Genomic DNA, 24431 nt, shown 5'->3' on the forward strand with positions numbered 1-24431 from the left:
GAGGCTTCTGGGAGGGACATTTGACATATACTGAGTGGAATGTTCTGAACATTAATACGAGAGGTGTTGCCAAGTGTGACAATTGTTGGTTTCAGTTCTACATAGACTGTGATTCAGGTTATGTATCTTGTCCAATCCTGGAAGTTTTGTAGCCCCATGTGATCGCCCGATACACGCACGTGATGGGCATGTGCTGCCAGTTACGGGTGGCAAGAAAAAGCTTTTTCTGTTTTTTGTACGGGCGAATTGATATTGTGCATGTTGGGTTGCGCAATAAAGTGTAGGATAATAAAGCATGGCGACATCTTAATTGTTAATCTTAATTGTAAAGTTTGCAGTGATTGAATTTTAAGGCGCTTAACTACAATGACATTTGGTTAGTTAAAACAATCTGGCAAGCATAAGCTTCCTTTGTTTTTTACACGGGCGAATTGATATTGTGCATGCTGTGTTGAAAAATAAAGTTTAGGATAATAATGTATGGCGACATCTCAATTTTTTAAAGGTAAAAAGTTTCTTTTTTTAAAAATATTTGTGGTTAATTTCAGGCACTTAGCTATTATGTTATTTGCCGTACATTTGTTCTATTTTGGTTGTTGATAATAATCAGCAAAGTATCATATTATAACGGTATGGCCCATAAGGATTTGTAGACATTGTAAGATGGCCGCCGCAGTGGGAAGCGTATGAAGTCATTGAAAAGCCCCTTCTTCTATGGACCGCTCGCCGCGCCCTACACTCGGTCGATTGAGTCGGGCGTGGTTGGACCAAGTTGGTGCTGGTTACGTGTGTAAAGTAAGTTTGTTTTTAAGGCTTTCAACGCTTATTCTGAGTATGGTTTGCGGTTACCTTGTTTTGAGATAGGCTTCTCTAATGTTCAGCCTCATGTGTTACTTGCAAGTGAAATATACGCTGTACGTAAATAACTAAAGACTTGTGAGTATAAACCTTAAAGTGGCACTTTGTGGTGATTTAAATGATGTTGCAAGTGGTTTCATATGGACAGTGGTCTAATTGAGACATTTTTCTTTGCTTGATGTTTTCTAGATTAATATATGTCTCATTGAGTTGAAGACATGTAAGTATTGATTATATACTTACGAATTGGATTTGTGCTGGCTTTTGCTAAATTAATACTAATGCATGGATCCTTTCATGTGTCGTTAGACAGCATTGGAGAGTCTTGAAGATTAGTTACTCCCATGATATTCATGTGAAATATGGTGACAAAGTGAGTAGTTTTGAAAGTTAGTTTTTAGACTAATAGGTGACATTGGTGCTTTTATGGGTGGGTTTTTTGGTACACTTATGAGAGGTGGCATGTTTAAGGTTTTTTCACTTGGAATACCAGTTTTATGGACCACTATTGTTGTCTTGAGTGTGGAGCAGCCGATACCTTTCTGTATATACGTTTTTTTTGGAGTATGTATATATTTTGTATTATATTAGATATGGATGTGCAACTGATACCGTCCTGATGATGGTCTCGTGGATCTTGTAGACCGACGTGGTACTGAAACGTCACCGAAAGAACACCGTTTTGTTTATATAGATATATTGATTACACAGAACATGAACTATATGCAATGTTTTGTTTGATTTCATGTTATATGGTGTTTTGTTTTCCATATGATTTACAAGTAAGAGGTGTTCAAGATACTACAATGAAATGAATGTAAAATACCAGTAGTATGTATGTTGCCTTTCGTAATTCACATTTGAGAAGAACTATTGGAATTAAATAACCATAGTTACAAACGTTATGTTTCCCTGTATAAATATATTAATGATCACGATTGTGACAATATCTGGATTTATAATTGATGCTGAATGATTCCCCTATGGAGATATATACTTTGTGATACAATGTCACAAAGGCAGTAGGGGAATGGTGGGTTTGATGAACCCTGCCAAATGCTGTTAACAAGTTGAGTAAGATGAGGAAAACCGGATATTGAGATCATGTAACATGTTAAAGAACACTTTGTTTCATGGCAATGGTGAAAACCAAATTGAGCATTAGGAAGGAAGTTGTGGGCTGGAACAATAGACCAGCTACAAGACTAGCAGCAGGAGGCAAAGGACCCTCCTTGACTTTGAGCTTGAATTGAGAACACCCCTTGGTAAAGGGGGCTTCGCTCTTGCTCTTATGATTGCTCATAGCTTTCCCTTTTTCTTCCCCTGTGATTTGAAAATGTGTCACACCGACCGCAATGCCTTATACATAGTATACAGTTATTAATTATCAGGAACCAATGCCTTATATGCATAATCCAAGAAGGTCCATTTTTTTCTGAACCTCTAGAGACCGCAATACAAGTAGAAGAGGAACATCTTGGAAGGGTCTTGCATGGCCTTTTAAATAAGAAACCACATGGTAGTATCATTGGGATATGAAATCACAATTTGCTGAACAGTTATTTTGTAACCCATTGGTAGAAAAGGATTTATAGCAGAGAATATCTGGGGTATAAAAGAATTTATGGTAGAGCATATATCACAAACAGGTTTGGTAAATATAATTACGTGAAAATACTTTACTCACTGGAAACACTGTTGGTGTGGGTAAGCCAGCAATTGAGGTAAACATATACGTAGCATCGGCTGTACTAATCAAGAAGCGTGCATGATGTATTTTAAGTGTCTCGTGACATTGTAGGTATGGTATGTACATTAACAAAGCAATCACCTAGTGTTTGTGAGAATTTCAAATATAACTTGTAAACGACCACTCTGGGTTGTATAAAAGAATGCATGCTAAGGTTCCTTAAGGTTGCAAATATACATAACCTATGAGGGATTCCTATTTTCGAACAACACATTTTTTTTAGCAAGAACGAATAGCTTGTCGGTTGGCTTTCTGAATATGAATGTCAAAACTGCAATAGGATATAGCCATTGATTTTAATGATTGTTTTATACTTTCCTAGGAGTGTACGTTCACGAAGATGCGCTCACACAGTGCTTTACGAGTGGTCTTCAGTGGATCCCTCCGACTGAAATGCAAAACGGCATGCTGCCAGCGTTGGTATTTCACCTTCAATGGTGCAGAATGCAGTGGACCACTTCCAATAGAAGCCATTATCTACTTAGACCAAGGCAGTCTTGAGTTCAATTCCACTATTAATATTCATCGCACGTCTTCAGGTACAGTTCACATGGATGTACAACACCATAGTAATGTATGTACTGACAAACACGATTAAGTCACATGCAAAAAATTAAGATAAATGTGCGTACCACTTTCATTACACTTTCACAGACATGTTTACATGTGTTGCTGTAAATCACATGCTGTCTACACTCCTTAAATCTTGTGTTCAGTTCAGAATATTACTCGACTTATGCACTATACCTTTTTTCCTTTTTTTCCTTTTGGTTCAGAGGTGACTTATGGTACGTCCCTGGAAACCCACAGTGCACCACGACACTGACTCCACCATGGATTGTTTTTTTCTGCCATCAGGTTAGACGGGAAAGATTCGGAGGGCACTCCTTTTCATACAACGCAGCCAGGCTGTGAGACACCCTCTCTCTCTCTCCATCCCTTCTGTAAATCAGCTACTCCCTTTCCCGGAAAATGCTTAAAGCATGGCTATTCCTGAACTTTCCCCTTTAATAGTGGTACAATTCAAATCTCTTGGGGGCATATCATCAAGGCGCCGCAATAAAATTATCGCCGCTTTAGCGTCCGTTTTCGGGCAAAAAGCGGCAATAATTTTATCGCGTGATCAGCAAGATCACGCTATCGCGTGAATCCATGCCTCAGCGCCTGTTCCCTTAAAGCCCAGCATCTCAACACTAATGAGATGCATAGTAGGCGTTCCCTACTAAAATTACGTGAGAAATGTCGCTAATACGACTTTCTCCTATCATCAATGTAGCCGCTAACCCGCATAGCGATAATAAAAGTAGCGCTAACCACGCTTATCGCAGGTTTCTTTATGCCTGCTTTGAAACTAACTTAGCCATTATATCCTATGGGAGGTGGATTGTATGGCAAAGTCCACCATTCCCTATCATCATGGATTCGCCAATCGCTGTGCGATTATCACTGGATTTCCAGTGATAATTCCACATTTAGCCGCTATCGCTGAATTTTATATCGCAATTGGAGATAAGTGTTGATGATAACGCGCTATCTCTGCGATAAAATCCAGCGATAGCCGCCGATAATTATCCTCGTGCTAAGAGCGCTTAACGATAATTATCGCTGGCTGTTGCTGATATGCCCCTTGGTGCTTCTGGGCTGCACTGTCAGCGCTGGGATGCCTGTGAGCAGCTATGCACTCTATAAGTGCTTCATAGATTGATAGATAGGTTCAGACATGTTATCTAGTGCTGCATGCACAGGGTGGCACACTGAAGAAAATCTGGTCACCGGAGGACTGGGGAGACCTAGGAGTTTCCGAGTGGCATTGAGCACACTGACCAACACTGGATGAGATGGGATTGAGCTGTAGAGCCTCCAGCTATATTTTATGAGGATAACCTGTGTGTGGGGGTGGGGGGTTGCAGTTATGGGAACTGTAACAGCAAATTTCCATGGTCAAACCAACACCAGGTCTGTAACCTCCTAGTAGTGAGGGACCAATACAAAAATTAGTCTTTTGATCCAAGAATACCATCCAGAACGAAGGGAGAGAAGTTGGGTGAATGATGTCCAAATTCAGCACAAAGTCCACCCCCAGCAAGGGTGCTGATGAGGGCTTTGAGTCAGAAGATAATGAACCATGAGTCATCAGGGAAGTGCATGCATTTCAGGTGACTCCAACTCTAGAGAGCTGTTTTCGCCAGGGACTGCATTGCAGCCTGCCCTGTGGACTAAGGCCACATCTTTGATTACAACACAGGGTGGCCCAGACACCACGATACAGCTTCACAACATTGGGATTGACGCAATAGAAGTCTCAAATCTGCACAAGGAAATAGCTATGCCTTTCTGGGGAACCTTCATGAAAAAAAGTCTCAAAATCTGCACTCTGAGTAGATGCCGATCAAGCCCATTGTAAATGTTAGGCAATGGAAATCTCTTTGAAGGCAGAGGAAGCTCAGCTACAAGAAAAATCTCAATCCTGAGAAAACCTTAGCCTTTGATGGCAAAGCAGAATTTTGTGCTGAGCAAAACCTTCATGCCTATTGAACCTGTGACTCCAAAACCAGTGTACAAATAACAGGACCTGGATTCACCCCAGCCACCACTGCGGGATGTACTGGACACACAGTGACATAGCCTCCACACATTTGCCAGCTATCCATTATATAAAAAAAAAAAGACAAAACATCTTACCTTTGAGAAGGCTATATCTCCAAAGATAACAAGACTGCTACTGTCGCATGAGCAGCTTCCCCATTACCACATGTTCACACCACAGATGATTGCTTATCTTTTTATCTGTTTCCTCCCTGCCAAGATCTAGGCGGTGAAGAACTTCAGGATGATGCCTGGAATTATTATAGGTTTTACTCCCAGGATGGAAAGCCAACGGAGCCATATCCTCTAAAGCAGACTTCAACTAGTAGCTCTCCAGCTCCCTCGAAGTAGCTCTCCTCTGTGCAGTCCAGACTACTAACTTAGAAATTTTTGTTTGGTTAATGTATGGATACTAAAACTGAAAAGCATGCATTTGAGATGAAAAGGTGTGCATTTTCAGAATTCAAAAAGTTGATAAGAGATAAACAGATTTCCAAAATAAAGTTGAGATCATATTTGAGTGAGAAAGAAAAAACATGGAATATTGGTATTGGTGACCAGGTCATTTCAGCTATGGCTGTCATGTATTACCCATGGGGACATACCAAATTGAAAAGGCCTTTTTACATTTCTTCTAGCAACCCAGCTTTATGCACTGAGGTGATCACTGCTGGCAATTGTGTGTCTGGAGGCCAAAAATGTAGTCGTGTTTGACATAGGCACTGGTAGAACACCAATAATAGTAGCTCAGGATGCTTTTCCCTACTCTCCCGCTTAATAAATCTGGGAGTAACAGGAAATGCTATCACGTGGCTAAAATCCTTCCTGAAAGACTGCACATTTCAAGTAGTGGATGGGGCCACTCACTCTAAAATCTGGCCCCTCAATCAGGGAGTGCCCCAGGGCTCCTCCCTGAGTCCCACATTATTTAATGTGTACATGGAACCCCTGGCAGGAATTGTACACCCATTTGGGTTTGAAATCATAACCTACGCCGACGACACACAATTAGTAGTGTCCCTGAATCACCCAGACAGCACTCCCCACAACCTGAGTGGCTGCCTAGAAGCCATAACAAAATGGATGGCCCTGTCCCACTTGAAGCTAAATGGGGACAAAACAGAGTTAATGTTCCCGGAGAACACAACAGTACCAAGGCCTACCATCGATTGGCCGACCTGCATGGGTACCCCACCAGAACCAAAGGATCGGATTAAAAGCCTAGGTGTATGGTTGGACGACACACTAAGCTTTAATCAACAGGCCACAATACTGTCTGCCACATGCTTTGGCCTACTGAGGATGCTAAGGAAGGTCCTGCCCCTCCTCCCGTTTCAAGCCCGAAGAATAATGGTCCAGGCCATTATCCTGTCCCGTCTTGATTATGGGAATTCTCTCTACTTGGGCGCACCCTCCAGCACAATAAAAAGACTCCAAGTAACTCAGAACGCGGCAGCCCGCCTTCTTCTTGGACTCCCCCAAAGACATTCAGGAGCCACCGCCTTGAGGAAATTACACTGGCTGCCCATCCAAGCCAGAGTAAAATTCAAGGCGATGTGCATTATGCACAAGGCCATGTGGAAGAAAGCCCCTGCAGTGATCTGTTCCCTTGCCACCCCCTACTATCCTCCAAGATCACTCCGCTCCAGCACAGCTTTTCTGGCCACAACTAAGAAAATCAAACAGGCCAGATGGGGCGGACGCTCCTTTTCATTGAATGCAGCCTTAGTCTGGAACTCCCTGCCACCCACACTGCGCAGTGAACCCGACCTACAAAAGTTCAGGAAAAGCCTGAAAACACTTCTCTTCCATTAAGCCAGACAGCATTCTCCAAAAACCTACCGTCCCACAGCGCTACGAGGCCACCAGGTAGTAACGCGCTTTACAAAACACAATTTCATTTAATTCATTTCATTTTCATTTCACAGAAACCCCTGCTCTAAAGGGTCCTCTGCTTGATGTCATATCAGCCTATGTTTCTTTAGGGCAGCTCCACAGCATGACAGTCACATGCAAATTGAGGAGAAAGAGGACGATTTCTACTTCAAAACACTGCAAAACCGAGAAGACTAATCAAAAATTAGCACTGCTAAAAGCTATATTGAAAAACTATAGAGAGAATTTTAAGGATCCTCCACCAATGCATCATGGGCCATGCCCATACAGAATCCTTAGAGGTTCACACAAATGCATTAGTTCTTTCATTCAAGGGATGAATGACATGACCCTAAAGAAAGCAATAAGATCTGAAAGAAACACGTTAGTGTTAGATTCCTTACCTTAGAATATCCCCAGGCGTCAGTCTGGATCCGGAGACTTTTGCGTAGCAGTACCCTTGCGCGTCGGTAGGCGTCGTCTGCAGGCGTCCCCTGCGGCTCCGCGTCCGTCGTCGGCGTCGTGCGCCGTGATGACGTCGCTGGAGTACATAGACGCCGCCTCCGCGCGCTGACGTCAGTTCTTCTTTTTTCCGCGCCAGTGGACGCAGATCTGAAGAGCGGTACCCGGTCTTTTGACCAAGTTTATTACAACTTATATCTATCTTTTGTGCCTGGTAGGATGCCCGGTTTCAAAAACTGTGACGGTTGTGACCGCACGATGTCGGTCACGGACCATCACCGACTGTCTCCGGTGCCTGGGCCCCGACCACGACGTCGACTCCTGTGTCGATTGCCGGGCTCTGACTAACAAAGCTAGGCGGGAGCGGTCCCGCAAGCTACTCGAGCTCCGGGTGTCGGCCCCACGTCGAGAACGGTCTCGGTCCGGCCGGAGGTCCAGGGAGCGCTCGAGGGAGCAGTCGCGGAGCCGCGCCGGGCGCTCCGGAAGTCGACATCACTCGTCGAGTTCGTCAGGTAAGAAACACAAGAAGTCAGGGCGTCGTCATCGTACCCCCGACGCTCGCGCGATGCGGCCGGGGGTTCGGGTGACCCCAACCCTACGACTCCGCGGGAGTTGCCGGCGCGGCCTGCCCCATACCCTCAGGTCCCTGGGCAAGGTGCGACGCCTGAGGAGATAGAGGCGTTCCTCATGGCCATGAGGGCCCTGTCTCCTCCGGCGGGTTCCACGGCGCCTACGGGCCCAGTGAACCCGTCTGGGGGCCCTAGCGGTTCAGCTGACCCTGCCTCGACGCCGTCGGATGCTCCGGCCCCGGCGCCGATCCCGGCGCCGCTAGGGCCTTCGGGGTCGACGCCGGATGGACGTCCAACCACTCCGGCGCCGATTCCATCGGGGTTGCCCCCGACGCCGTCCCCGCGCGACGCCGGTTCCTCTGTGCCGGCTTCGGGGGGCTCCGGGCGGCGCCGTCCCCATACCCTCACCGAATCCGGACGCGGAGTCGGACCGGCGTCGCTCGACGCCGGGCTCGACGCCGATGGGGCCTGTCGACCCCGTGGAGCCGGTCTACATGGTTGACACCGACTATGGTGATGATGTGGAGTACGGTGAGGGCTGGGAGGGGTCTGAGGACCCTCTGTCACGTGAGTGCCAGTATGACATGGACTGGACAGGTGATTTGGGGGACGCCAGTGGTTTGGATGACTCTCCTAACCCTGGTTTTGTCTCTCCTCCTTCCGTGGTATCGGAGGAGGGAGCTGCTTATTCAGTGGTGTTGATGAGGGCTGCCAAGGCCTTAAACCTTGAGCTCCCCGTCGCGGCCGTGAGGCCTAACATCCTCACTGAGGTCTTCAAACCGCGGTCATGCCCACAGGAGCCTCTGCTGCCGTTTAACGAAGCCTTATCAGACGTTCTGTTGGGCACGTGGTCCAGGCCCTCTTCAGGTGCGCCTGTTGATCGGAACGTGGCCAGACGCCACCGTCTTTGTCCGGACGACCCCAAGTTCCTGTCCACCCACCCCACCCCTGAGAGTCTGGTGATCCAGGCCTCTACCTCCCAGTCCGCATTCCCGTCGGCCCCGCCCGACTGGGAATCCAAGAGGTATGACCAGTATGGCAAGAAGGTCTTCTCGTCCCTGAGTTTAGGACTGCGGTCTTGCAACACCGCTTGCCTCTTGGGCCGCTACACCCACTCTGTGTGGGATACGGTGCGGAACTGCTGCCAGAATGCCCCATGGAGGTGCGGGCAAAACTCGGCAAAGCTGTAGCTGAGGGCCGAGATGCAGCTAGATATTCTATTCGATGTGGTCTTGATACGACCGACTCGCTAGGCAGAGCGATGTCCACGACGGTGGAGATTCGTCGCCACGCCTGGTTGAGATCCGCCAACTTTTCGGCAGATGTCCAGAATACTTTGATGGACATGCCGTTCGATGGCTGTCACCTGTTTGGTGACAAGGCGGACCACGCGCTGGAACGCTTCAAGGACTCCAGGGTCACAGCAAAGTCCTTGGGTCTCTCGACCCAGCGCCAGCAAACGGGTTCGTTTCGCTCCTTTCGTGGCCACGGAAGGGGCGTCCCCACACGTGCTGCCAGCCACGCACCGCAGCAATCATTTCAACGCGGTGGCGGCCGTGGAAACCGCCGTGGAGGCGGTCGGGGTCAACGGCGGGGTCAGGCCACACCCCCCCCCGCAGCATCTGCCTCAAAATCCTCCTAGTCCGTGCTTTCAGGCCCACGTGACGCCAGTGGGTGGCAGGGTTCGCCATCACCATGCCCGCTGGCGCACGATCACATCGGACAGGTGGGTGCTGCAAATCGTCCGAAGGGGCTACTCCCTCCCCTTCGAGACCACTCCTCCAGCCATGCCACCGCAGAACCACCGTGTGTCGGGGGACCACTTGCAACTTCTGCAGGAGGAAGTTACGGCCCTCTTGGCCAAGGGGGCCATCGAGCGCGTTCCTGGGCCAGAAGTAGGACGTGGTTGCTATTCCCACTACTTTCTGGTACCCAAGAAGGACAAAGGGGGCCTACGTCCTATCTTGGATCTCAGGAACGTCAACGGCTTCCTCCGGAAGGAGAAGTTCAAGATGTTGACTTTGGCTCAGGTCTTGGCTGCTCTAGACCCGCAAGACTGGATGGTAGCGTTGGACTTGCAGGATGCGTATTTTCACATCCCTGTCCTGCCGGCCCACCGGCGTTACCTGCGGTTCACGGTAGGCCAGGAGCACTTTCAGTTTATCGTGCTCCCCTTCGGCCTTACCAGCGCCCCACGGGTGTTCACAAAGGTGTTGGCGGTGGTCGCAGCCCATCTGCGCAGGTTAGGGGTTTCAGTCTTCCCCTACCTAGACGACTGGTTGTTGAAGGCGGGCTCGCCCCAGACGGTCGTCCACCACCTCCAAATGACGGCAGACCTCTTGCACGGCCTGGGGTTTTCCATCAATGTGCCGAAATCACACCTGTGTCCCTCTCAAAAGCTCCTTTTCATCGGAGCGGTTCTGGACTCGGCGCAGTTTCGGGTTTATCCTCCGGAACGGCGGGTCCGGGATATTCAGGCTTTGATTCCCATCTTTCAGCCGCTATCCCGGGTTTCGGTCAGTTTGACGCTGCGGCTGCTGGGGCTGATGGCTTCCTGCATCCTTCTGGTGCATCACGCCCGGTGGCGGATGCGGGCTCTGCAGTGGGACCTGAAGTTTCAGTGGGCCCAGCATCAGGGCAACTTGTCCGACCACGTCTTGATCTCGGAGGGCACTGCGAGACAACTGCAGTGGTGGCTTACGGACCGCGATTGGGTCAGAGGCAGATCCCTCTCCCTTCCCCAACCGGAGCACGTTGTCGTGACGGACGCGTCCCTCCAGGGCTGGGGAGGCCACTTGGGAGAGGCGGAGATCAGAGGCATCTGGTCTCCGGCGGAGTCCCGGCTCCATATCAACCTGTTGGAGCTGCGGGCGATTCGTCTAGCACTGAAGGCATTCCTCCCGTTTGTCAACGGGAGTGTAGTGCAGGTGTTCACAGACAACACCACCGCCATGTGGTACTGCAACAAACAAGGCGGGGTGGGGTCGTGGACCCTTTGCCAGGAGGCTCTGCGCCTCTGGCAGTGGCTGGAACGTCAGGGCGTGACTCTGACGGTTCAACACCTGGCAGGTTCTCTGAACGCCAGGGCGGACGAACTCAGCCGTCGGTGCTCGATGGATCACGAATGGCGTCTGAACTCGGACGTGGCGCAAGGCCTCTTTCAGAAATGGGGAGAGCCTTGGTTAGATCTATTCGCCACAGAAGAGAACGCGCAATGTCATCAGTTCTGCGCGTTGGAGTTTCCAAGACGGCACTCACACGGCGCCGCCTTTCGGCGCGAGTGGAGTTGCGGTCTGTTATACGCCTTTCCGCCTATACCACTTCTGCCCAGAGTGCTGAAGAAGATCAGGCGCGACCGGGCCCAAGTTATCCTTGTCGCTCCGGACTGGGCTCGAAGGTACTGGTATCCCGAGCTACTCAGCATGTCAGTCAGTCCCCCGATCCGCCTGCCCCTTCAGGAGGACCTTCTGTCGCAGCAGCAGGGGACGGTCCTCCACCCGAACCTGTCCAGTCTCCACCTCCATGCTTGGAGATTGAGCGGCGGCAGTTGAGGCCATTTGACTTGCCTCCTGAAGTCTGTGATGTAATTCTGGCAGCCAGGCGTCCCTCCACAAAGTCGGTATACGCCTGCCGGTGGAACAGATTTGTGGCATGGTGCACAGCAAAGGCTGTGGATCCTCTCTCTGCCCCTCTTTCCGAGGTTCTTCTGTTTCTTCTCTCTCTTGCCCAGCAGGGCTCTGCTCTGGGCACTATCAAGGGCTACCTTTCGGCCCTTTCAGCCTTTCTCAGGCTTCCTGATCAGCCTTCTTTGTTCAAGTCCCCTATTGTAACGAGATTCTTGAAGGGCATCACACACATGTATCCTCCTGTTCCGTTTGTGATGCCTCAGTGGGACTTGAACCTGGTTCTAACCTTTTTGATGTGTGCTCCCTTTGAGCCCCTTCATTCTTGCCCTCTCCGTCTTCTGACTTTAAAGACGGCCTTCCTGGTTGCCATCACCTCTGCCAGGAGAGTGAGTGAGCTCCAGGCTCTTTCTGTCCAACCTCCTTTCTTGTCCATCCATCCTGATAAGGTGGTTCTGAGGACTAGACCTTCTTTCCTGCCCAAAGTAGTTTCTGCTTTCCACATCGGGCAGTCCATCACCCTCCCTTCCTTCTTCCCGCCTCCGCATCCTTCAAAGGATGAAGAGCGGCTCCATCGTCTGGACCCAAAACGCGCGCTTTCATTTTACATGGATCGCACACGCCAGTTCCGGGTGGATGACCAACTGTTTGTTGGCTACGTGGGTGCGAAGAAGGGACGGTCGGTCTGTAAACGGACCATCTCTCGATGGGTCGTTCTCTGCATCAAAGCGTGCTACTCTTTGGCTCAGAAGGAGCCTCCTGTTGGGCTGAGGGCCCATTCCACTCGGGCCACGGCGGCTACTACTGCCCTGGGCCGGGGAGTCCCCTTGCAGGACATTTGCCAAGCGGCTACGTGGGCCTCACTGCACACCTTTGCGAGGCACTACTGCCTGGACAGTCAAGTCCGGAGGGATGGCTTCTTTGGCCGTTCTGTCCTCCAGGACTTTCTGGTGTAGTATTGTATTGGTTCGCAGACCCACCACCGGGGTTGGTATTGCTGGGGTATCTATTCTAAGGTAAGGAATCTAACACTAACGTGTTTCTTTCAGATGAACAAGTTACTTACCTTCGGTAACGATATATCTGTAAGAAACATTAGTTAGTGTTAGATTCCTTACCGAACCCACCCATCCTCCCCGTTCTGCGAACTGATACCTAGGGTTAAGGACATCCCTTTCAGGGCCCTAGTTTCAATTGGCACCAGTGTTGGTTCTCTCATGGCTCTGCGTCTTCTGGCGCGGAAAAGCTGTGTACAAAGAACTGACGTCAGCGCGCGGAGGCGGCGTCTATGTACTCCAGCGACGTCATCACGGCGCACGACGCCGACGACGGACGCGGAGCCGCAGGGGACGCCTGCAGACGATGCCTACCGACGCGCAAGGGTACTGCTACGCAAAAGTTTCCGGATCCAGACTGACGCCTGGGGATATTCTAAGGTAAGGAATCTAACACTAACTAATGTTTCTTACAGATATATCGTTACCGAAGGTAAGTAACTTGTTCCTCACTGCTACAGGCAAGTTGGCCGCAGTCCGTGAATTAATCAGCATTAATTTTGTAGAGCAATTTTTTATACTGCATAACTGTCCCAGGTGCATTGAAGCGCTTTACGAAAGAAATGGTTTACGTTACACATTCTTCTTCTTTTTGGCACATGGAGATAAAGTGGTTTGCCCAGAATCACAGGATGTTGAGCTGAAGCCGTGATTCAAACCTGGTTCATCAAGTCAGCAGCTATACCTGCCTGGTCACAACTTTCTCTCACTGTTGCTAGGTACTAGTGGAAGGAGATAGAAGGCATATTGCAGCATCTGCCAGGACCTCAGCACAAGCCAGCCCAGTAGATTGTACTGGAGGGCAAAATATCCTCCATTGTTAGCATTTGCTGCACTTTAATAGCCATAGATCTGGCCTTACAATAGGTTAATACTAGTGCTATGCAACACGCGATTTCACCCAAAATCCAACAGTATTTACTTTCATTACCATTCAATGGAGAAAGCCTTTCTGTCCACAGATAGATGCTATATTTGAAAAAACAAATCGAGAAGGGACTGTTAAGAAATGCAAGTGTCACTAAGGGCTTGAACAGCGGCCCATGCCAGTCATATCACACTGAGCATCGTTTCCAGTGGAAGCACTGCAACAGTTAAATCAAGACTGTATCCGCACCGATCCTTGTATGGCAATGGTCACTTCAGGTCATTAGGGATGATGCCTCCTGCATTACATCAGTCCCCATTGCTTGATGGCATAGGCATCCACTCCAGTGATTAGCCAGACATTGTGAGAAGTGACTGAGGACAGGAAGACCTAGTGCTGGTGGAACCCAGAGTGCAGAACAAACAGCAGTGGCGGAACAGATTAAACCTCATGGGCAGATCATTCCTTGACCGCTGCGGTGCCTGTCACACCAGATGCACTCCTCGTAGCACACACGCTGGGCTTTAAAACTCGGGAACAATGATCCCACCAAGGATGCCTGCACAAAATCAGCATGATAGAACCGTAGGCAACGAGGATAGCATTAAATGCCAAACTTCAGAATTAAGTGGTCTTAATTACAACAAGAAACTGGGGATCTTCATCGTGATCAAAACAATTTGTCATTCTTTGCTTGGGCATCAGTACACTTCCTGATGAAGCATTTGCCAAGGGTGTACAGCAGCTTTGAGCAGACACAAAAGGAAGATCAATTTCAGTACTGCCTGCATTGTGAAAGTGCTCTCATACAAACGTCAACCATGTAAACGCTCCCTCCAGGTACTTACACCCCAGGCTCTGGGTTACGCACTATAGATAAATCAGTCTGGAACAATTGAGGCAAGCACCAACAACACCTATTCTTTTTCTTCCAACCTGGTCTTCACTACAATGGAAAAGTTCATATATCCATATGAGAAACTTCCTTTACATACAGATTTGCTCAGGCAGCATCAGGGAAAACTGCTCCGTCCTAATCCTAAATCCCTCAGTCTAGTGATTGGTCACTTTAGTTATTATAGTGTGGATATTTGCAACTTCCAAAAGAATGTATGGATATCCTAAAGGAAGCTAGAACACCTACTACTAGAGCAGGCAATGCAGTTAAATGGAAACAATTTGTTACCTACTGTAAGACCTACCTTTCATCTGTGCAAAGGACTAGGTTGTCATATACATCTATGAGTGTGCATCTAGCTGCCACTGCTGCACATCTGCAAAATGGAGATCATCAGTCAATTTTATGTATCCCTGTTATAAAGATTAATTGTGCGTCCGCACTTTGGAAGAGAGCAGCGGCGCCATCTCTTTGTAGGTATGGCACTGTTGTGCACTCTGCTTCTCACACAACACAGAAACCTTTGTTTCCGTGTGTTGCACCACTTAAGTAAATGTTCACTCTCCAGACTCTAAGGCGAGTATTGCAAGATGGATTGTCAAAAGCATTCTACTTTGTTACAAAGCTAAACTCAAACTGCATACTATCCCCAGCGCAAATGTTACATGCAAGAAGGAAACCATAATGCCTTGCCTTACCTAACCAAAATCCCATTAGCTCACATCTGTAATGCTGCCAGTTGATCTTCACTTCATATCTGCACTAGACCGCATTGTGTGGCCAAAAGCGCAGGTGAGTCAAATAGTGCTAAAAACCTTGTGTTATGCATCTCCGTTGTCTCGCAGGCACTCTTACTGACTTGGATACTGAACTACAGTCCATGCACACACAGCACGTGATCTACAGCAGTACAAACAGAAAACATTACCTGAATATTTTTTGTGTGCAGCCTGTAGATTCAGATTCACATGCGTCCTACTCACCTCCCCAGAAGTGAGCTAGGACAGACACCATTGCCTGTAGCATGTTTACAGTCTGCAATTTGTTTCAGGCACTGCAATATTTTATGTAGATCTTCACATTTACTCACCTCTTAGAAGGGAAACACAATCTGAGGTGGGTCGTGTCTGTGTCTTGGTGCACTGTGGATTCGGGGGGAAATATCACGGGTCACCTCAAAACCAAAAATCTTTCTTCAAAGAAAAACAAGTTGCAATATGTGCGACCCAACACCATATGTTAGGAGTAAGCAGAACATGTCAATATAAGCACCACAATCTGTAAACCAATTGTTACATGCAAGCAATGTTTCCCTTGTTGCGTGTTTTGAATTTGTTTGATTTTTTGTGGGTATCTCCCTGGAAACTACCAATTTACTATAATATTCATCGAGTAGCTAAGCACTACTACCATAATTGAAAATTAAGGTTTCAATGATGAAATGTAGTATTTGTTATGGATTTAGTATCTACTAATTTTAATTATGATATATAGCAGTACAATTAGTTTACATTTCTTTCGTTTTAAACATGTTTAATATTGATTAATGCAAAACATGATAAAGCGTATCTCCATCAATAAAGTAATATCCATTGGAAGAAATATCAGTTAAGAGTGTCTCTTGGTAACACTTCTATCTTTAATGTACTGTATCACCATACTAATATCTGCAAGCAAGTTTAACCCCGTGCAATTAGAAGTCAAATCTCCCAAAACTTCAAAAGAAATCTCTAATTACCAAGGTATGTACATGCTTGCAGATTTTAACATTTGCCAGGTGAGACAGCACAATAGATTCTATTGGTTCAATGACACTTTTTTTTTACTACAAGATTAAAGCAAAAGGAACAATTGATGAACGTAATGCTGAACAATACAAACATTCCCCCCAGTCACAAAGATCTGGGTTTAATCCTTCGTTCTTTTGTTCACTAAGCCACCCCAGATTGGACCCAGCCATATGCAAATCAGTCTTGACCCTGTTCCTCATGGGAACAGTCTAGTCCTAACTGCCAAGCCAGGTCTTCCCTGGATCAGAAACAAGCATCCTGGGACCTGTGACTGGGGGTGAATGTTTGCATTGTTCATCATTCCTTCCATCATGCTGTCATTCCATCCATCCATCACATGGAAGTGCACATTCAGAGCACTTACGCCAGTCCTGTGGCTGCTCTCACGAAATGAGAGCAGCCTCAGGATTGGCTGCAGTGGAGTCTGGGAGTCTGTGCCTGAGAGGAGGAGATGAGCGGAAGAGCGCAAAGCAGGCATCTGCAGGTAAGTTATTTGTTTAATTTACTTAGTTTTTTATTTCTCCCCTAACCCCCCCCCCCCCCCCCCCCCCGGCCCCGCAAATCCTCCACAACGCCGGTGGCTGGTGCACCTACTTGTTGCTTTGGTGGATCCAAGATGCAACATTGAGTTACTTGCCCCTTAAACCCATAGTCCTCTCTTCAGGCTCCCTAAAGTTTATCAAATTTTTCGGGCACAGCCCATGCCGGTATAGATCACTCTTTCTGCCTCCAAGCACAAGTCCATCCCTGAGATGAAGTTCTTTGGTAATCATGCTCCAATAATTACCAATACTGGAGCATTCCCTGAGAGTATGTAAGAATGTGCCCTCAGGCCTGAACACTAGGTGGGGAGCCACCATGGGGAAGGTGTCTAAAAGACGGGACCCAGAGCAGCAGGAACAGGCAGGAGAAGACACTGGGGGCCCGCATTGAAGATAAACAGTCCCAATGCCGGGAGAGACGCTCTGGAGGATTCCTCCCTCTATGACATACTCCAAGCTATCGAGACCTCAAGTGTGGCGGTGGAAACAAAAATTTACACCCTTAGAGAGGACCTATGACTGCTGAGAGCGGATCATAGGAAGTTAGCAGAAAGGGTCACAACAACTGAAGGAGATGTCCACGACATGAAACCCCAGTTGGCCAAAACTACAAATAGACTCACCAATATTTTTTTATTTTTAAAGACCTTTATTATGCATACAAGTCAAAAATACACAATTGTACATGCTGTGTAGCCTGTTGTCCTCAGGTGCTGGTACAAGTAATAAACATTGAGGTGTAGCATTAGCGGTGTAACACAGCCAATTAGCCGGCAACCCGGCGGTCCGGTGGCGTAATTCAGAATAAGTCCGATGGCATTATGCAATGTACAGTGTTACATTGAAGGGTCAACTCATAGTGGACAATAGTACTATCAGAATATTCCCAGATTCCTCCCTGGAGGTTAAGAAACAGAGAGCATCTCACGTAACCGCCAAAAGGAAACTGCAACGGCAGGGCATACGCTACTCCATGGTGTTCCCTGCTAAATTGAGAGTGGTAACTACTGAAGCGATAAGGTTCTTCAATATGCCACAGGAGGTGTGGGAATGGATTGATAGCATGCACCACAGGAAGTGGACGACTCCAGACAAGAGCAAGGCCGGTATCGACAAAGAGGACCGAGGAGGAAAGACTGCAAATGCACCATCCGTAGCGGAGATGCAACGTGAAAGGGATAGAGCAGTAGCGGCGATAGCATCTCCCAAATCGGCAGACGAAATTATCTGAGAACTGTGGGTCATGCAAGTATAGTAGGGAGTATTAAACACGGGGGAGTCTCAGAGAGACAATTGCATAACATGCGGGACTGAGAAGGCTCGGGACTAATGCTTGCTATCCGAACAATAAGTGCACTGGGTTAGGGGGGTTTTGGGTGGGGCGGGAGGGCACTTCTCTTCTCTTCTCTGAACTGAGCGTCTGACCTGTCCCTACTTGAAATTTAGTCACTATCAGTAGTCAGACATAAGTGCACAGTTTGGATGGTGGAGAGACTCCACTTGTCCTGGGGCAGGGGAGTTGGGGTGTTTATAAGGCTTTAAGTTGGGGACACTGCAGGGAGCCTGGTGAAGACTATATGACACACCTGCATGTTTCACCTTTTGGGGAAAATCTGGGAACGAGGAAAGAGGGGAGGGGGAATAGGACACAATGAATAGTAGACTGACATATAACCTATTATCTTGGAACGTCAGGGGTATGCACTCCTTGCAGAAGCGACATAAAATATTCTCACACCTGAGTAAACGTGGGTTTCACATTGCCTTGCTACAGGAGACCCACACCCTGGCCTCGGAGGGCATTGCACTACACCGTAGATGGAGGAGCCAGGCATACTATACTGCATACTCAGCATTCGCTAGGGGGCTGCTGATCTGGATAAGAGCGGGGGTTTCCATTCCAGCATACTGGACACAAGGTCGACCCGGTGGGCTGATACCTGATAGTCACGGGCAGATTAGATGGACAGGACGTGACATTAGTCAATATATATGGGCCGAACACCGACCAGGCTGCCTTCCTGGTGAGGATAACCGGCATCCTAACGCCTTACATGACGGGCTCCGTCATCATGGTAGGAGATTTTAACTTCCTAGCAGACCCAGACTTAGACCGATCCCACCCACCCCTCCGGGACTCCCCAGTACACAGAATGGCTAAGGCCTTTAGAGGATGGCAGACCCACTGGGGATTGGTGGAAACCTCGAGGGGTATACACCCACTAGACAAGGAATACCCACACCTCTCACATGTACATTAACTACACGTAAGACTGGACACCTTCCTGTTCTCACCTGAAAAGCATACTCTAATGCAGGGGGTGGAGTACTGACAAATACGATATTGGACCATAATCCAATACTGATGAGGCTAAAATGGGGAGCGTAGCATCAACCCATCCCTACTTGGTGCCTTAAACTGGAGGCACTGGAGGACCAGGCCTTCCTTCAGGAGACCAGGGGACACATAACATCCTTTATCACTGACTATGCTTGAACCACTGACTCCAGACTGATGGAATGGAAAGCCTTTAAGGCTGTGATCAGGGGAAGGTGCATGGCGACATCCATTGGGGTATGGCGGGCATTAATTACGGATGCTGAAAGGGCGGACCGAGTTTTGAGAGACATAGAGACATAACACCCCGAATGCCCGGAGCTCCGCCAGGAACTCCTGGATGCAAAGGAGGAAGTAGCAGCCCAGGAAGAACGATTGCAATGCTTCGACTATAAAACATACATGGACCGTCCCCATGCAGAGAGGGGTATAAGGCGGGCAGACTATTGGTCTGGCTGGCCAACCCAGCCCGTAGAGGTAATAATATAATGGAAGTGGCTGATCAAGCAGGACACCCCTATATAAGCAGGCTGAGATAAACAATAGGTTCCTTGAATATTATAAACGCTTGTTTAAGAGCTTGGGTTCCGAGAGGGAGGAACAACACAGGAATTCCTGGCCCGGCTTCCCATCCACACATTGAGAAAGAGGCAGATCAACTGGGTGCTGAAATCTCAGCGCACGAAATTAGGGGAGCATTTAAAGGACTGGCCACAGGCAAGACCCCAGGAACCGATGGATTCCCTATGGACTTCTATACCATCTATGGGGAAGAACTGGCCCCCAAGTTGATAGAGTTTTACACAGCGGCCGGTGAGGAGGGAATCCTGCTGAAAACCACCCAGGAGGCAATGGTGATTCCCCTGCTTAAACTGAATAAGTCCCTCCTAGAATGCGTTGCCTACAACCCACTGTCGATGCTCAATCTAGACTTTAAAATTCTAAGTAAGTTGCTGGCGACAAGAAACCTTCCATACATGACCACCCTGGTCCACCAGGGGGGGTTCATCCCGGTAGAAACATGACTAAATATAGGACGGCTTCTCTCCATATTGGAAGCAGGCAGAAGAGAGGAACAGGAGTGAGCGATCCTTGCCATAGATATCAAAAAAGCTTTCAACAACCTGGATTGGGACTTTCTCTATGCCGTCCTAGAAAAGATGGGAGTGGGCCAAGGGTTCATATGATGGGTGAAACGACTGTATTCGAGCCCACTTGCCAGAGTGCGCACGGGCCACACGATCTCAGAACAGTTTTGGGGGGAGAACGGTACACGTCAGGGGTGCCCCCTTCCCCCCCTGTTGTTTGCCCTGGCCATGGAACCCCTAGCCTGTTTGGCATGGACGAGCGGTAGATACCGAGGCTTACGATTGGGAGGGCAGGCACATCACATAGCGTTATATGTGGACAATCTCCTCTTATTCCTGGAAGATCTAGAGGAGGAACTGTGAAGGAAGAGTTCAGTACCCTCTCAGGGCTTAAAGTTAATTGGCAGAAATATTAACTTTTTCCGATAGTGGAAGACAGGCAACCGCCTGAGGGATTGAGGGACCTGCAGTGGGAGCCCCGATGCTTTAGATAACTGGGAGTAAAAGTATTCCACTCGTTGCTGGACATCCAGGAAGGGAACATAGGAGGGCGTTGCGGGCATTAAAGGACAATATGGCCTTCTGGGGAAAACTTCCTATATCCATTGTGGGCAGGTTCCCCTTGTTAAAAATGGTAGCCCTTCCCAGACTATTCTATTTTTTTTACCACATTGCCTGTCTGGGTACCCAGAGCGTGGTTTCGAGAACTAGATTCATGCCTTTCGTCCTTTATATGGGGGGCTGAAAGATGCAGGGTAGCCCGTACAATACTAAAACGACCCTCGGCAGAGGGGGGCTGCCGGTTCCTGAGTTTGAGACAAATTACCTGGCTGGGTACCTCCAGAGACTTACGCAGTGGATAGCAGGGAGAATGACACCAGATAGGGAGTTAGGCCCCTTCACCCCCGAGAGAGATGCACTAATACGCAACCTTTTGAAACCCGCAAGGGCACAGCACACATACACGAATCAACACCAGGTGACACAGCGGTGCTGGAATAGATGTCTCCAGAGAGGACACAGACTAGGCAGCCTTACTCACTAGAAAAGAGAGTTCCTGTGCACACCCTTGTAATCCATATTATTTGTCCGTCATCGTATTAGCCACTGCTGCGCGTGCAGCCCGAGTGCGTGTTCCACCCTGGTTCACACATATACATAAACCTTCGAACAATTGGAACGTGTTTACGATTCTGTCGCGGGCGCACAGCTTCAAATTGATTATTTTTTATTTTTATTTTTTTTGAAAACCTTTATTGCAGCACTATAAAAGTACAAGTATGGGCCTACAACCGCAGGGGCCGGCCGCTAGTCAGAAATGTAACCAAACATCTCACAGTTCAACACAGCTCATCAGCCGACAACCCTGAGGTCCGGCAGCGATTCAGGATAACGTTTATCTTGGAGTGTATGAATAGGGTACAGAATATAATAAAGGTTTCATTTTATATTATAGAGATAGACGGATCAGGTGCCATACTATCAAGTTAAAGGAGACGGGGGACAGGTTAAGAGACAGGATATACGTAAAAACAACAATATGAGGGACCCTGGCACCAATACCTATACAGCGAGATTAACAACAGTACAGGAGACAGTTCCATAAGCGCCAGTTCCTAGATCCTGCCCACCCGGACTATCGGTTAACCTAGAAAGCACTAAATTCCAGAACACAATATACAGAATAGTTCACAGACGATACTGACCCGAAAAGAAAAAAAGGGAAGGGAGAAAAAAGGCCATAGAAAATAAAAAAGGCAAAATAAAAAAAAAACGTCCAACCCCCCACCCTGCACCCTGCCTATGGCTATAGCCTAACCCCACTAGCAGCGTGCCTGTCGACCTAAGAACTAAAACCCCTAAAAGAAGGGAAAGAAAGAGAAAGAACGGAGGAGGGCCTAGTAGTACTTGCCCCCAGCCCCTTACTCCCCCCGCCAGAAACAGGAACCCCCTATCGCAAAGAAACGGATGTTATGCATGCCTTATAGAAGTAAATGGGGGAACCATGACACAACGCCCAGCCTCTGAACTCAAATCAGCATAAGTCGAACAGTCACAATAGCATTTCAATCCGCCCCGAATGAAGTAATCTCACCCCTGACTCTTCCGGACAAGCATACAAGCCCTCCCCAACGAGACCCAATGGCATATAAGCAAGTCATAGAGGAGAAGAAAGTCACCGAAAGTCACTCCGTTACCACTTGCAGCGATTGAGTCCACGGGAACTTCATGTACAGAAAGCCTCCCTCTCCCAACCGGACAGTCTCGATGTTTCTTGCCCCGGGTCGCAACATTTCCAAAATGGGGGGGAGACGATCACCAGATGGAAAAGGGTCTACAACACAAGTCTCCGGGTGTAGGAAGCCATTCAAGTCCTCGAAAGTCAATAACAGTGGAAGGTGCAGAGGCACCCGCCCGACCTCCAGGACCCCATCATCCAGGGCTACGTCCAGTGATTCCAATAATCGCGTCTCCATGAGGTCTTCGCAGTGAGGCAAAATGGCCGCTGGTTGAATGGCTACCGGTGGTAGTACAAATAGTGGGGCAGGGTCCGGTACAATATGTAAAATCCCCGACAGGCTTGCATCCATTTTATTCATGGAAATTGCCATTTGCGATCGAAGCGCCAGAGTTCCGCCAATAATGGCCTCAGCGATGGCTCGGATACATTTCGATCCATGGTCTCACACCCGAGACCGACCACAATCACCCACTGAGTGGATTGGTGTCACCGGGGGGAACTGGCAGGGGTCACAAGAATGCAGGCGTAGACAGCAGCCCGTTGTTCTCCACAGCCGCGATTTTCTGGCTTATCGACGCAGGCCGGGGCCCGACCCGCCGAGCCCCGGAGGGAGCCGGCACCGGGTCCACGGGACGGGAACCCCCGCCCGCCGCCAGCAGCAAGCAAGGTCACCACTCCATCAGTGCCGAGCAAAAAGAGCAGTCACTGCCAATTCCAGGCGCAAAAGAAGCCTCCACTAGGATCGACCGGACCCTGCCCGGGTCTCTCAGCCGTTGTTGTTGCACTACCACTCGGCCACGCAGATACTCGAGGCCCCGGCTTCGCTGCCGGAGTAGGCCGCAATCTTCCGCACGGTATAACTCCGTGAAACCGGCCCATAAAATTCCCGGGATTTCACCTCCGGAATGAGGAACTGTTCATGTACGCAGGGGCTGGGCGTAAAAGCAGGATATCATGCAGGATCTTGCGGCGGGATACGGAGGTCGGCGGAGCCGAGAGCCTAAGCAGCCATCTTGTTTGCCGTCGTAGCTCCTCCCCTCAAATTGATTGTTAATGTTAGTTTTCAAATATTCATTTGCTTAATCAAACATAGTACTCCGAAGTTTTCCGTATTACTTCATTTATTCTTCAGTTTTTACATCGCACGTGTGAAAAATAAGTCTTTGATCAGCTTCTTGTGCCTCAGATATGCTAATCCAAGCTTTTTTTCTGGGCATGAATTTACAAAAGAAAAACTTCTTCTTCAACAGTGAATCATCTGTTACCCAATGCATTTCGAGCTTATACAAGCTCTTCTTCAGGGGTTTCACTATAAATGGAGAAACATATATAAGTGAATTGCTTCGCTCAAACCTTACGAATATGCACAATGTACTTTAAAAAACATATCATCACATCATTTTTACTTTGTCGTCTGTTGCACCTAATCAAAAACAGCGTCTTCCCTCTACAATCGTAACTTCCAAGTTACCTGGACAGTGTCCTAAGAGTCCCTTCATTTTAATCTATCATTTAACTACCCGTGCTCAGCAGTATCGACATTCAAACTACCTAGTATATCGATCCACCCGATTTTTTTATAATGAAAAACCCGAAACTTCCACAGTTATTCTTCTTTTAACATACCTCAAGGAACGTTTAATGTGAACCCTCTGGCGCTTTTCTTAACTGCGGATATTTGCCTTGTTGTTCCCGCTCAGTTTTTTAAAAAGTAAGCCGCATTGAATTGCTAAATGTTTTCATGCAATAAGGGACTGGGTTAGTTATACAGTTGAAGAAGATTGAAAACAGTGCATTATGATGCACTGTTTTCAATCTTCTTCAACTGTATAACTAACCCATATGATGCACTGTTTTCAATCTTCTTCAACTGTATAACTAACCCAG

General features: G+C 48.1%; 1 protein-coding gene across 2 annotated transcripts in view; it reads left to right on the forward strand.

Moving 5' to 3' along the window:
• Positions 1-24431, forward strand: part of CTHRC1 (collagen triple helix repeat containing 1) — a 126399-nt gene that overhangs the window by 92226 nt on the left and 9742 nt on the right. For both annotated transcript variants that reach the window (XM_086966096.1, XM_086966097.1), the window contains exon 3: positions 2931-3147. In XM_086966096.1, the coding sequence (XP_086822222.1) occupies positions 2931-3147 (217 nt within the window). The remainder of the gene's footprint in view (positions 1-2930; positions 3148-24431) is intronic.

The sequence above is a fragment of the Lissotriton vulgaris genome, chromosome 4_1, assembly GCF_964263255.1.
Source record: "Lissotriton vulgaris chromosome 4_1, aLisVul1.2, whole genome shotgun sequence".
Classification (NCBI taxonomy): domain Eukaryota; kingdom Metazoa; phylum Chordata; class Amphibia; order Caudata; family Salamandridae; genus Lissotriton; species Lissotriton vulgaris.